Source organism: Belonocnema kinseyi, chromosome 4 (assembly GCF_010883055.1).
Source record: "Belonocnema kinseyi isolate 2016_QV_RU_SX_M_011 chromosome 4, B_treatae_v1, whole genome shotgun sequence".
Taxonomy (NCBI): domain Eukaryota; kingdom Metazoa; phylum Arthropoda; class Insecta; order Hymenoptera; family Cynipidae; genus Belonocnema; species Belonocnema kinseyi.
The window spans coordinates 105,086,754-105,101,885 of NC_046660.1; the positions used below are offsets into that span (position 1 = coordinate 105,086,754).

General features: G+C 29.5%; 1 protein-coding gene across 1 annotated transcript in view; it reads right to left on the minus strand.

Moving 5' to 3' along the window:
* Positions 1-7,070, minus strand: part of LOC117171413 (major facilitator superfamily domain-containing protein 10) — a 16,532-nt gene extending 9,462 nt beyond the window's left edge. The window contains exon 1 of the mRNA XM_033358714.1: positions 6,353-7,070. Coding sequence (XP_033214605.1) covers positions 6,353-6,596 — 244 coding nt within the window. The 5' untranslated portion in view covers positions 6,597-7,070. The remainder of the gene's footprint in view (positions 1-6,352) is intronic.
* Between the last annotated feature and the right edge of the window lie 8,062 nt (positions 7,071-15,132).

Below are 15,132 nucleotides of genomic sequence, written 5' to 3' on the forward strand. Positions count from 1 at the left end.
TTCCAAATATTTCAAAGAATTTTTAAGATAAATGCCTTTCCTTCATAAGGTATTTTAATGCATTTTTTAGGATCTCAAAGGACTTCATAGTACTTCAAAAATGTTTAAGGATTTTATAATATTCTACTGATACTTCAAAGAATTTAATCACGGGAATTGAGGTATTTCAAAGGATTTCAAAGATTTGAAAAGATTTTCGAATATTTCAGTAATTTTAAGGAATTTGAAAGACATTCCATAATGTATATGAATCAATTTCACAGGATCTCGCAGGACTTCATCCGACTTTAAATATTTCAAGGGATTGTAAGGGATTTTATAATATTTTAAGGAATTTCTAAGATCTTTAAAAACTTCAAGGGATATTAAAAGGTTTCAAAGGATTTGACATATTTTAGAGTATTTTAAAAGGATACCAAGGAATCGCATGAGATAAAAAAAATTTTATTTCAATTAAATCTAAAGGAATTTATGTACAAAAATTTAGGAATTTCAAGGCGTTTTAAAGATTTGAAGAAATTTTCCTTACTGTAAGGTGTTTCGAAACATTTTAAAGAAATTAAAAGATTTTAATGGCTTTGAAAAAAATATCCATAAAAAAAATGTCTTTCACAATTTTAAAAATTATTCCTATCAAGCAAATAATTATATGTTTTTTAAATTTACCAATATTTGCACTATTTACTAAATACAGCGTTATAATTTGTAGATTTAACGACAGATTAAACCGTAAGTAGAGGGTTTCGATCTTCTAAGTTCTTAAGAACATGAACTTGAGTAATTTGATAAAAGATTTGACAAACATGTATAATTTCGTTCAGATTGAATTCTGCTTTGGCACCTTTTTTTAATGCCTGAAAAGTAAGAACAAGTTCGTAAACCAGCTATTTTGCATAAAAATTCAAAAAGTGAGCGAATTTTCAAATTTTTTAAACCACATTTTTTCAAGATTTAAACATTCTACGAACGGTTATTCATATTACTCAGAAATTCAAACAATGTATCATCATTACTTTTTTCTATAAAAAAATTATCAGAGTTAAAGCAGTTTCAAAATAAAAAAAAAAACTAAAATGAACATTTTAAGCCAAACAACGCATGATATAAAAAAAAGTCAAGAGAAGAAAAACGTTGCATTTTGTATCCCATACACGATTATCATAACAACTTTTTAAATTTGGTCGAAAGTTGAAAATTCCAAATTTGATCGTACCAAAAATAATGAAAAATAAAAAATTCCATTTTTTGGTCATACTCTGCAAGATACGAAAAAAATGAATAAGCTAAAGTTGCGCGCCCTGGAAAGACCTAGAAATTTATAATGAATCACTTTTTGATAGGACACGAAGTTCTTGCTTTAGTCGTAAAAAATAACATTCAAAATAAAAATATTAAATTTTTTGAGAAAGAACACAAGTACACAAGTAATCATTTTTCGACAAGACGAGTAGATTTTCTTGTGATCGTAAAAAATAAGATTAAAAATAAAAAAAATTAAATTTTTGAAAAACGACAGAAAAGACGAAGGAGGACATAGGAAGGATCCTATGTCCTCCTTCGTCTTTTCTGTCGTTTTCCCTATATAGCTTCCTGTATTAAACCCTATGCAAATGCGCAGTATTTTTTCTTTAATCATAAAAAACAAGATTAAAAATAAAAAAAATTATAAAAATAAGGAAAAAAGAATTAGTATGATTCAATTTTTATGCATATTATGAATTGTAATTATATAAATTTACTGAAATGATACATGTTTTAGCGCAGCTTAGAATACAATTTAAAGCAAAATAAGAAACAAATATAAATCTATTGTTATGGAAATGAATCATCATGAAAGCATTAGATCTATTATGCATTATATTTAATATAAAAGTGTTGTGCATAATGTAAAAAAGTTGACATTTTGGACAAAATCGAGTGCGAAGCGCGAGGTACGTGAAGAGAATGTGTTCGTTAAAGCACTTTTTTTTTAATTCGGTTACTATCACTGACGCAATTTGTTCGTTTTCAAAAAAAGTGGCCAAAATTTTAGCCAAATCGATTAATTAATTTATCCAGAAAACATTAGCCTTTTAATTCCCCATGGAATTTACGTGGTAGAATTGACGCAAACGCGATAAATCTGTATAACTTTTTCAATTTTTATTTGAATCATTCTATATTTGCGAACAAAAATTTGCATGCGATGCTTAAAATATCTTGATATTAAAACACTCAACTTTTTCAAATATTACAAAATGGCGAACATCTAAATTCTAAATAAGCTTAAAAAGGATATTTCTTAAAGTTACGAATAAATAGTGACCAAAATTTGTGGAAACCTTTAGTAATTTATTCCAAAGCGAATGCAAGACCTGAAAATCTAAAATTTTGAAAAAATACAAAATAACAGCGAACTAAAAACTAAAAAAATAGTCTTTGCCCACAATTTACGTAATATATTTAAACTTCGGAAAAATAAACTACTTGGCTTAAAAAATTATTTAATAATAAAAAAATGATAAATATTGAAAAAATAAAAAACGCAGCCAATTCAAAATTAAAATTTAGCTAAATTTTACAATTTCAACGAAATACTTTGAAACTTCGTAAAAACAAACTGTTTGGATTCAAAAACTACTTGGTAATTTTAACAATCCAAAATATTGAAAAAGAAAATCAAAAGGCTGGGGAATTAAAAAAAAGCCTATTGCTACAGGTTTCAACGAAATACATTTAAACATTATCAGAAGAATAAATGTTAATTCAGAAACATAATTCGATCAAAGAAAAATGTTGAAAAAATGGAAATATGCCGAAAATTAGCTTTTAAGAGAACTGTTGAAAATTTTTAAAATAAACTCATACCGAAATATTATTATTAATAATAATAATCAAGATACAGTATAAATAATCGTTTTTTTTCATTTAGAAGTAAGGACTGCGTTATTCCTGTAGTTTCCATTGAACGGATACCATTCAAAGATGTAAAATAAATCTTTCCCTTATCTTCTCTAATTATCTTACAGATTTGAAATACAAAATTTTGTCCGTATAAAGTTTAAAAGTATTTTTCTAAATGCTACTGTAATAAGCTCCTTTTTAAATATAAAATTAGTCGGCATTTTTGTTCAATTTTGGATTTTTAAATTTATCAAGTATTTTCGGAAACCAAGCAATTTTTTCCCCGAAGTTTAAAAGTATTACGCTGAAAACTGTGGCAAAAAGTTTTTTTTTTTGAGTTTTTAATTATAGTCCAGTCAACGGGGAACAAATATCACTCGAAAAAAAAAATTCGTAAAAGTAGCATTTTTTTCACAGATACGTTGGCAATGGCTTTATAAAGATATTGTAAAAAGTCCCCACACATACGTGTACGGGAAAGTTCCGAAATTCTGGAAAGTGTTAAATAATAACATGTTTTTTAAAATTACTCGAGAACTGTTGATTTTAGGTGGAATATGGTGATGTGAAAAAATGTTCATAATTTTATAGTGCACAAAAAAGATTCTATCTATTGTGGACCTATTATCAACGGCTGCGCTATGAAATTGGATTAGCTGCACAATTCTTTTATTTCTAAACAAATGAAATAAAATCTCAAATATCCTGGCAAAAACGTCGGAAATATATCAGGCGATTTGTACTGGATTAAATGCAGGTTCCTGTTAACAAAAAAAACGACTAAGTCATTTGCATGACAAACAAACAGTATAAAATGAGCTCAACTTCAGTGTACAATTTGATATGTTTAAGGGGATGCTTTTGAGATGAAATTTCTTGCAAGTGTTCCTCCATTTTCATACAATACATTTTCTAATTTGTAGTTCAGAATAATAATATTTAGGGCCTCTTTTAAAGCTTTAAACAAGTAAATTTCAAAATTTAAGCTATGATGTCGGAAGCAGCGGTGATTATGAGTCCTAATGGCAGCAATGGGAGCGGGGGCGAGAACGGTTACCTCTTTCGATGATATTGAACCCTTCGGAATTTTTTTGCTCACTTTTCCCGACAATAGACTTGGCCTTCGGGTGGCCGTGACGTCACTGTAATGCAAGTTCTCAATGAGGAAAATTTCAAAAAAAAATAAATGCAATGCACATTAAGCCATCTTTTTATTTGATGAAAAATATATTTTGTTTGATAATTTGAATAAGAGTAATTACAAACATATCCTTAAGAACCTATAAAAAACCATAATTACAAAAATTAATTTTTTATTTTCAAACGCAGTGAATAAGACAATTAACAATAAATATAACATAATTTTGAAATGTCTATAACTCTGATTGATTTGTACTTTATACCCTAAGCACTAGAAAATTGTGATGGAATTTAATTCACACGTGGAGCTTAAAAACTTTTCATCTTTTTACATTCTCATTTAGGGGTTAAATTTACTATGTCAAGATTCTTTTTGGTAATGTTAACAACATTCTATTGAAGTAGACTGAGAAAATATGGCCGCTCCCGTAAAACACTTTTTTGCTTATTGCTTGCGATGAGCATGATAACTCCGGGAACGATTGTCTGCAATTCAAAATCCAAAAGTACAATTATTTGACTTGCTACAGGTTCGGATATTTTCGATAAAGTGAAATTATTTGTATAATTATCATTAAAAATCGTCACTATTTAGTTGCAAATTAATCTGTGTTTGTTAAGGATTCAAATTATTTGGTTGAAAATCCTTTTGAATTCGCTGAATTCAACTATTTTTTGCATAAAATTAAAATCCTTTTTGATTAAAATATCAAATATCACTTTTTTTGTTAAAAAATTATCTTCTTTGGTTAATAATTCCACTACATAGTTGAAAGTGAAACTACTTTGTTTAAAATTTATTTATTTGGTTGATGACTGATCATTTTAGTTCATAAACATTTTTTTCAATATTTAATTACTTTCTTGAAAATTAAGATTTCTTGTTGACAATTAATTGTTTTAAGTGGAAATTTAAGTCGTAAATATGTGGTTCAGAATTTATCTTCTTAAGATGAAAATTTAAATATTTGGTTAAAAATTCCTGTATTTGAATGAAAATTTGAATTTTCTGGGAGATTATTTAATCTTGTAGGTGACTCATTCATTTTTTAGTTTAAAATTGCTTTAAAAATTCAAATATTTTATTGAAAATGCATGTATCTTGTGTAAAAATCATCTTTTTGGTTGAAAATAAATTTTTTCTAATTTACTATTCATTTCTTTAACTTAAATTTTGAAATTTACTTGTTTAAAGCTTTAAAAGAGGCCCTAAATATTATTATTCTGACCTACAAATTGGAAAATGTATTGTATGAAAATGGAGGAACACTTGCAAGAAATTTCATCTCAAAAGCATCCCCTTAAACATATCAAATTGTACACTGAAGTTGAGCTCATTTTATACTGTTAGTTTGTCATGTAAATGACTTAGTCGTTTTTTTTGTTAACAGGAACCTGCATTTAATCCAGTACAAATCGCCTGATATATTTCCGACGTTTTTGCCAGGATATTTGAGATTTTATTTCATTTGTTCAGAAATAAAAGAATTGTGCAGCTAATCCAATTTCATAGCGCAGCCGTTGATAATAAGCCCACAATAGATAGAACCTTTTTGTGCCCTATAAAATAATGAACATTTTTTCAATTATCATTTTCGACCTAAAATCAACAGTTCTCGAGTAATTTTAAAAAACATGTTACTGTTTAACACTGTCCAGAATTTCGGAACTTTGCCGTACACGTATGTTTGGGGACTTTTTACAATATCTTTATTAAGCCACTGCCAACATATCTATGAAAAAAAATGCTAGTTTTACGAATTTTTTTCTCAAATCGTTCATTGACTGGACTATTAGCCGCCCCTTTGTATTTTTTTCAGTTTTAGATTTTGAGAACTTGCTTGTCCATTTAGATGGTCGCCATTTTATGATATTCCGAAATTTTGAGTTTTTGAAAATAAATATATTTTGAGCATCCCATGGAAATTTTTGTTCACGGATAGAGAATGTTTCAAATAAAAATTGAAAAAGTTATGCAGATTTTTCGTTTTTACGTAATTTCTCCGTGTAAATCCCATGGGAAATTCCAAAGCCCATGTTTTCTGGATAAATATTAACCGATTTGGCTAAAATTTTGGGCACTTTCTTTTGTTTTGGACATAAGAACAAATTCCATCAGAAGGAGCTAACGAATTGAAAAATAAGGCCCAACCTATTGCATAGTTCCCTTGTTGCATGTGCAATATTGTTTTAATTTTGTTCCTTTTCATCTTGATAGCTTCTAATTATTTTGGTAAATAATGTTTCATACAATTTATGGACGGTTTCTAATTGTAATGTTTTACATTTTTTAATTTAATATTGTACTGAAATAAATAATTATACTTGCCTCCGAATAATACTGAACTCTCCTTAGGTGGAGCATTTATAAACGAGCTGATTGTCTGAATACTGTTTAAGATCTTAGAATACAATCCATCTCCCTTATCAAGTTGTTGATAATGATCCAAAAGTGCAGGAAACAGTGGCAAAATCATCGTAAATGCCAAAAGATCCAGCAACAGCGAAATAAAAACAACTCTCACTGTTTTTGAATCCTCTCGTTGCACGGTTTCTTCCCAGCTTGCAGTCATCGTGGATTATATTATACCGGCACAATTAAAAAATCTTATAGTAATAATAAAGGCACGCTCTGTGTTTATATCACAATAAATACTTGTCAAGCCGCGGATACATATTGCAAAATTGAAGGAAGCCTTTTTTTGTGACACGTACTTTTGTTACATTTTCCTGTGATATTTACCAAATTCACAGACAGTCATTTCAGATAAGCATAATCTCCCTTTTGAAATATAGAAATGTAAACTTTTGTTTAAACAATAACAAAAACTTTATGTCAAACCCGGCAGCCGCGTGTTGATCGACTCAAGGTGCCACTGATTTCTGATCGCCGATTAATCGACAAAATGACGACAGATTTTGCTTGACGATGTCGCAAGGTTTACAATAAGGTCACTTTCTAAGCGGGGCATCTCGGCCCCTCACATGATTCGGAAGAAAGACGCTTTCTTAAGTCATTCTCGACAAAATGAAAGGTAACCTATTTTCCGCACATGCGAGCCACGCGGGCATGTTTGACGGCAAACAGCTGATTGGGTGGATTTGTAGTTTGTAGATTTACGAAAGGGGATCTATCTTACCAACCATATCTGGATTACCGATTAAGCCAATGTTATTTGATAACTCAACTCAGAAAGCAAATGTCGGAGGCACTGCTTGTCCTTTTTTAGATTTAATAAATTTTCAAATTAATTTTAACCCCTTTTTGCGACTGAAAATATTTTGTATTATTTAAAATTAAAATAACAATGCATTTGTAAAGATTCAAGATAACTATAGATTCATGTATTATAAATATTTCTTTATTGAAGTTAAAAGATATATTTAATTTCGCAGGCTTGTTACAGAAGTAAGAGTTCAAAATTCCAGCACATTTCCAGATCATAATATTAAAAAATTCTATTCAAGATTTGAAATCAAATCAGTTTTAAAGAATTTTACTGTTTGTAATATAATATTCAGAAAAATTCTTGTTTACTCACGCCGAAAATTATCTACATGCCTGTTTTTTGAACTGTTGCTAAAGTGCCTTAATTTTTATAAAGTCTGATAAGCCCAAGCTGAAGGCAAAACATCAATTTTGTAAAAAGAAATATTGCAAGATACGTCAAGTTTTAAAAGTTTTCAAACTATTCAAATAAATCTGGAAATAATTCACAATTTGTTATGTTCATGGTCTCATTTCAAAGGTATTCTCCACAGTATTTTACTTAATTGTTAGGATGTTTTTAGCATTTTTTTTCCTAATCCCTAGATTTCCTCCCTAGGTTCAAATTTGGTGCAAAAAGTTGCAAAATTACAAAAATATGTAAATACTTTAAAATGTTTGATTTATTTATTCTTTATTCAATTTTTTATTTTTCAATCATTCTTTATTTATTTTACTATATTTTAATCATTTTTAGTAACATTTATAATAAATAGTATTGTTTTGAAGTTTGTAAATTACGTGTTGAGCGCAATGATTATTTGAAATTTTGCAAATTTTTTCCAACAAGTTCGGTAGCAAAATAACATAGAGAGTTATCTATAAAATTAGCTGAAGAACTTCAATGTAATGTACATAAAATTATCAATCAATTGGAATTTTAAAAATCTTTTCGACGATTATCTATTGCTAAACAATAGTTTTTAATATAGTAAAAAAATGGCAATCAATTGTCTTTCGACAGTAATGAAAATCATTTCTTAAATTATGAAAAACTTAACGCTTACAATAAATCACTCTTAAAGATTTTCGATCATAAATTATTGAAGACTCATATATCTTGAAGACTTCCAATATAAAATTATGTAAGTTCGAATGTTTTGAAGGTGAGAACCAACATTGTTCAAATTCTGTTTTGAATTGTAAAGAAGCATTAACTTAAGATTTATCCAATTTGAAAACTTTTATTTGGAAATTGTTATCTTTTTTGAAGTGTTTACATTTTTAATAATTTAGATTTAAATTTAAAGTAAGTGAAGTTTACAAAGCTTATATAAATTTTTTGTTTTTAATTTTCCATACATTTATCAAAATACGTGAATCAGTATAAAACCCAGTCGCCTGTTAACGGATATTGAGATGAAACTATTTTAGTATTTTTAGAAGTCCGTGGCTACGTGTACCGAATGTTTGGTACGAGTAGCCGGATTTTTTCGGAACGCATAGCGGGAAATGGAAAGGGGACCATTTGTACTGAAATTTCGTTACAAATAGCGGCATTTTTCCGGTACCTTTAGGCACTTCATATTACTTGATACCAGATACAAGTATTGAATAAAAAAAAAAGTACTTTTGTTTCTTAACGTTTTGGACTCCAGTTACATTAAATTTACTATCTGATGTATACTTTTATAGAATTTTCCATACGACTGAACCATTTCCAGGTCGTCCAGGCTAGAGAGCATAATGGACAGTGTGCTAAATTGAACATTCCTGCGCTAATTTTTAATTGCGACCGATTGCGTTGTTGCAATACATTTTAAGTTAACCATCTCGGAAAGTTGAATGAAAAGTCAAAAATTCAAGGGCATTTTTTATGGGATCTCGATTTCGATGAAACATTATTAGAGAAAAAAATACTCTAAATAAATAAAATTGGTCTGCACTTTAAAAACAACGGATTTTTTCCCGGATTATTATTTAAATTATAAATGGTCCTAAAATAGTGGATCAGTTACAATACAAAAAGACAGTATAAAACAACCTTGTGTTTCTTTTTATTTGTAGATAGAATAATATTTCTAGTGAAACGGAATTTTAAAAAAGTGTTTTGTTCATTAGAACGTTCGAAACTTCATGATTCATCTGTAATTTTGCGACATTAAAAAAATGAACCCGGTATTAATGTGACACCCTCTTTTCGATAATTTCAAATTCTAATTTTCAAAAGTCCTAAGCTGAAAGATGTGGATCATTATTATTGTTTTTGTCAGTGAAGCGAAAAATAGCTCAAGCAGACGCACCCACGGACATTATGTGCGCCTGACTTCCGGCAGTGACGCACACTCTCAAACAGAGTTCTCTTCATGTGCGCATGGATACTCGCACACCTTATTAAATTTACTTCCTCGCCGAACAAAGATCTTTTCAAATAGGACCAAAACTGTAACGCCAGGTCGCTCGATCGACGCTTAAATAGTGGAGCAACTTAATACTTTTTAGGAAGAAAGCCCTTCCGCTGCACAAAAAAATTTTGAGATATGCTTCTGATTAAAAAAGAAAATAGAAGAGAAATTATTTCATTCTCCCAGGCGACATAATACTTGTACCTTAAGAATAAATTTATAAATATCTATTTTTTATTTACTTTTTATGGTAAATATTAGGGAGATTCACGAGCGTTTGAAAGAAAATGTGTAAGACCAATATTTTAAAAACTAATTTTCGAAAATTAAACTTTTGAAAAGTGGATTTTAAAACAGCAGATTTAAAATTTGTCTTTTAATCTATCCAGAAAAAGATATGTATTTTTTTTATATAAATGAGCAAGAACTAGATATGTAATAACTTTAGGCGAGAGTATAACAATAAATTCGATATTCGAATCAAACTATTTAAAACTTCATAGAATATAATAATCAACATTCATATATTCTGTCCACATTGAAGCTCCTATGTTTTTCTATCATGCGAATGTGACATTTTAATAGTAATTAGTATTTGTCCGTTTTGATTTGACATCTTATGAAATTCTCTTTAACATTAAAATATTCTCCTTCCATGGAAATCGGTTAAAATTAATTTTCAAGTTATTCAGTACGCAATTTAAATTGAAATGAGTGAATTTCAAAAAGCGTAATGCACAATTTGAAAACTAATTGTTTCCTAAGACTTAGCTTCAAAATTCTAATTTAAGAATGACTTAATTTTCAAACGAACTTTGGAATTGTTTAATTTTTAGTGCTTAAAAATTGAATTCATTCATTTTTAAAGTTTCCAATTAAAAGTCATATAATTTTAGAAATTTTTACAATAATTATACTTTCAAGGTGCACAATATTTAAAATTCTTCAATTCTGAACTGTTAAAATGACAGTGACTTGACTTCAATGAAAACTTTTTATTAAAAAATATACCCAATAACTTTAAATGTAACTTGATAATACATGATACGGTACTTAATTATATTTAACATCTTTGAAATTTCTACAATTTCAATTTAAACTTATAGTTTTTAATGCGCAATTCTAAAACAGTTCAATTTCTGAAAAGTGAAAACTTTTAAACCTCAAATTTTTCGCTCTGAAAGCTCTACTATGAAAAATTTTATTTAGAAATTTATTAATTTTTTGAATTTTCTCAATTTCTAATTTCACAATGTTGTAGTTTCAAATTTGAATATTTAATATTGAGAGCATTTATTAGTCATTTTTATATTTATTACTTTTAGTTTTAAATATTCTAAACGGTTTGGTTTCAATTTTAAACGTACAAAATTGTCTAATTTTTCTAGCTCTTCGAAATCTTAGAGTATGAAATTGAAATACTTGGTATTTGTGAAGGTTTTAGAACATAGACATTAAAAATTGAATGTCATACTTTTTATTTAAACAATTTTCAAAATATGTATAAATTTTAAACGTAATCAACGAATAACTCAACGTAATAACTTAAAATTGTCCGATTTTTAGTTAAGATTTAAAAAATTCATGATTTAAAATTGAAAAATATGTAGAATCTCTGATGATAAAGCAGATAAATTAAAAAATAATTGCTTGTATTATTAACACCTAGCTAAAAATTAGCATTATTTTCTTGAATTAAGAGTTCTTATTCTGATCCCTCTAATAGCTTAATTGGAAAAGCACCTGACCGGAAATCAGAAGTTTTGTGGTTCGATTCCCAATGAAGTGAATATAGAGTAGGATCTTTTTTTCAAGAAATAATTTTAGCTTTGACTTTGAAACATTAAATTTTCTTTTCCATTTCAAATTGTCAGATCTTCATCGCTTCGAATGAAAAATTAATTATATTCAAAAATGTTCAATTTTAAATCATTCAATTTATAATGCGTTTAATTAAAAATAATACAATTTCAATTAATTTGTATTTTTAATTATACAGCATTCACAACTCTGATATGAAATTATTTAATTTTGAATATTTAAAAATTGTCTTATTTTCGACATTTTAATCGAGATTTTAATTCATTCGATTTCGATATTCCTCAATTCAAAACAAAACTGTTCAATGTTGAAAGCTTAGAATTAAAAATGATACACTGTTAACTGCTTTCTGGTAAAATTGTGTAATTTTTATGAAATTGCATTCTGAAATTTTTCAATTTCGACAGCTTCTGAATGATAATTTTTCAATTTCAAACACTTTTAATTTCAAATCATTCCATATTGCATTTTTAATGCTTTTATGTAGATATGATTTCATTCCATTCGAAATACAAATATTGCCCTTTTTTTAATTTTACCTACTCTAAAATTCTTTAATGTGGTATATTAAACATGTTTAAAACTTAATATTTCAAACTTTGTTAATTAATGGATTTTAAATTATTTATGTTTGCAATGATAGGAAATAGAGAAAAAGTGTAAGCGCATGCTTGGCACGCGTGCATTTACCGCTAGTCATCTAATCACTTTCATTAAAAACAAAACCTAATTTTCTTCTACCTACGTTAAAATTGGTCTCTCATTTACAGACCTCTTTTATAAAACAGAAACTATTCTACCTCGTAAAAAATGAGAAAGGTAATAGAATGAGACGTTGAATATCAATGAACTTGTACATTTTCCGCTTAAAAAGTATATTTTAGTGGCGTTGTTGTAATTTAAAATTTAAATTACAATTACGGACCTACAACTTCCTCAACTGATTCTGCAGCTCTGGAGGTATGCGATTATTTTAGAATGTATAATGTGGGTATACGGTTTTACAGTGATGTCATTTGAAAAGCGAACCAATTTTCAAGTAGGGATATGGGCAACTAAATTATGAGAAAGGTGCAAGGTGAAACCAACGACACGTTGCCTCTACTACGGTCTGGGCCGTTCACCACTGTTCACCAGACCCAAAGCATATCACAGGGCCCAGATGGCAAGCGCTGAGCCCCTTACTAAAATTTAACTACATGTAGCCCGGTGGCCCTTAAACCACCTGCTCAGTTCTTACCGAGGCTCTTACTGCACGTAGAGTGTAGACTGTAGAGTGTAGACTGCTACCCATCTCTTAAAATAATTTCGAACTTCTATAAGATGTATTACAAAGTTATACAGCCTTATAACTAGCCTCTTCAAAACACTCTGTTCCAAATATATCAATCATTTGGACACGTCTATCAAGGGGAAAAAATAACTACATGTGGAAAAGGAAAATATTGGGGAATGATTCATCGCTTTTCTAGGGCGGGTTTTTCATTCACGAAGTGAGATATTTGTTTTTAATTACCCTGCATTTAATTGATATTTTCACAGTTTTAAACATATACCTGTTAATTTTTTTTTACTCTCCATTTCATTCAAGAAAATGTAGTTGCATTGAATAAACAATGCAGGTGTCAATTTTTTATTGGACTGTAGCCTGGATGAGTTTGAAAATAAAATTGTTTAGCTTTAACCAAGCAAAGTGTTTGTTGATTTGTTTTTACTTTTTGTTATCTCAACGGAATTGTCTATACATACTTCTGAATACTTTTTGAATCTGAATTAGCCAAATTTGATGGTTACTACTTAGTGAAATTCTACCTAGTGAATTCAACCTAGTGAAATTTGCGGTTAATCTTACGGAAATTTTCGTAATACTAGACAATCTTACTAATTAGTTCAAAAATACGTAACACCTATAAGGGGTGAGGAATGGGGAAGGCTCTCCAATCGCAAAATACGGTTAAATAAACAAAAACTTGACTGATTCAACCGAAAAATTTTATCAGTGCAATTATTAATATAAGATACTAATAGTAATAATAACAGAAACTATCGATGGTTACGAAGTTTCCCGTAACGTTAGCCCTGAACGAGCTGGAAAGGGGGTGAGAGTTACGAACAATTCCGCAACCATAGACAGTGCGATAATAATAAGAATAAAGACTTTACAAATAAAAAGTTAAAGAAAAACAAGGAAAAAATTAAAAATTAAAATCCGTTCGACCTTGAGCGCTTTAATAAATCTGTATTTAGGTAGTGGTTCTATACCCAATATCAATACAGCATTGTCCCGCGCAAATTTAAATGAGATAAATATTTCACACAAAAACAATATTTTAACTATTTAAAAAAACTTGTACTGAACACAACGAAATTCTTTAAACAACTCTTTGAATTTCAAGAGCAAAGAGCAATGTTTAAAGAAACACAGACTCCCTATTTTGTTCAAATATGAAAGGAAATCTAAAGTAGAGGTTTCTCAATGAAATAATATTTGATGAAAAGCACTTGTCGGAGTGAAAGTTTGAAAAATCAGAAAATCCTCCAGGTGTTTTCAAGGTCCTTCGTTACACGGTAGTATACAATATACATACTACACTTTGTAAAATTGAAATTCTGGAAGAAAGTCGACAGGTTTACGTCGACTAGTCAAAGCATGTTCGACCCTGGGGAGCCGTGCAAATATGCAAATAGGCAAACAATCGCGTTTGCCAGGGCTTAACTTAGAGGAGTCCACAAGGGTCTGGGGGTTCCCTCAATCTCGCCCCAACCCTCGAGCGCTATAACGTTGACAAAGTATAAGATATATGAAAGCTCTGTCTCTTTTGCTGAAACTAAATCGAAAATTTCCTTGGAATGCGTTGCAGCTTCATCGCAGGAAGGAAATCCTTGCGAACAATGGGACAAAGAGAATTTTCGACGGTACATAGGCCGGCTGCGAGACACCGCTCTGGTACAAAGTCCTGTGCTTGGAGGTGTTCGTTAGTATGGAATATGGATGTAAGTAAGCACTTACCGCAGATAGGCATATGTAGGTACCAAGCATCAAGAAAAAACAACCAGTCAACGAACCGACGAGCTAAGGGTGTCTATCAGGAACGGCACCTTTCCTTCAGAGTTTTAGGGTTTAGTTTAGGCTTTAGAGTTTAGACCTTAAACCTTTATACTTTAAAAATAATCAAACTGGTCACTTGTTCTGAAAAAGGGAACAATTAATTCGCTAATTAAATATTCCTTTTTCCTGTAAATAAACCATTCTTTTTTTGCTTGTAATTCAGGGATTGTTTAATACTCAAGATTTATTCAATTTTAAATTTTAAATTTGTATCTTGCAATATACAATAATTTGGAATGCCCTGAAAACAAAAAACAAAATATTACAACTACAAGGTGCGCAAATGACAAATTCCGAATTGTTTAATTTTGAATGTATTAATTGCTTCCCGATACAGACGAAACATTTTAATGAGGTCAATTTATATATATATATATATATGTTGTTCGCCTCTTCGAAACGTGCGTCGATTGACCTATTGACAAACCTTCGATGACCTTTCATGACCTACAGGTCCAACAGAAAGCGATTTACAGTCTGTCAAGTTAAAGCGTGGGTGGCTTTACTCGCAGTCGGTAAGGTGTATCGACATGATTTTGGTGTCAAAATATTAAGAAGAGCTCCCT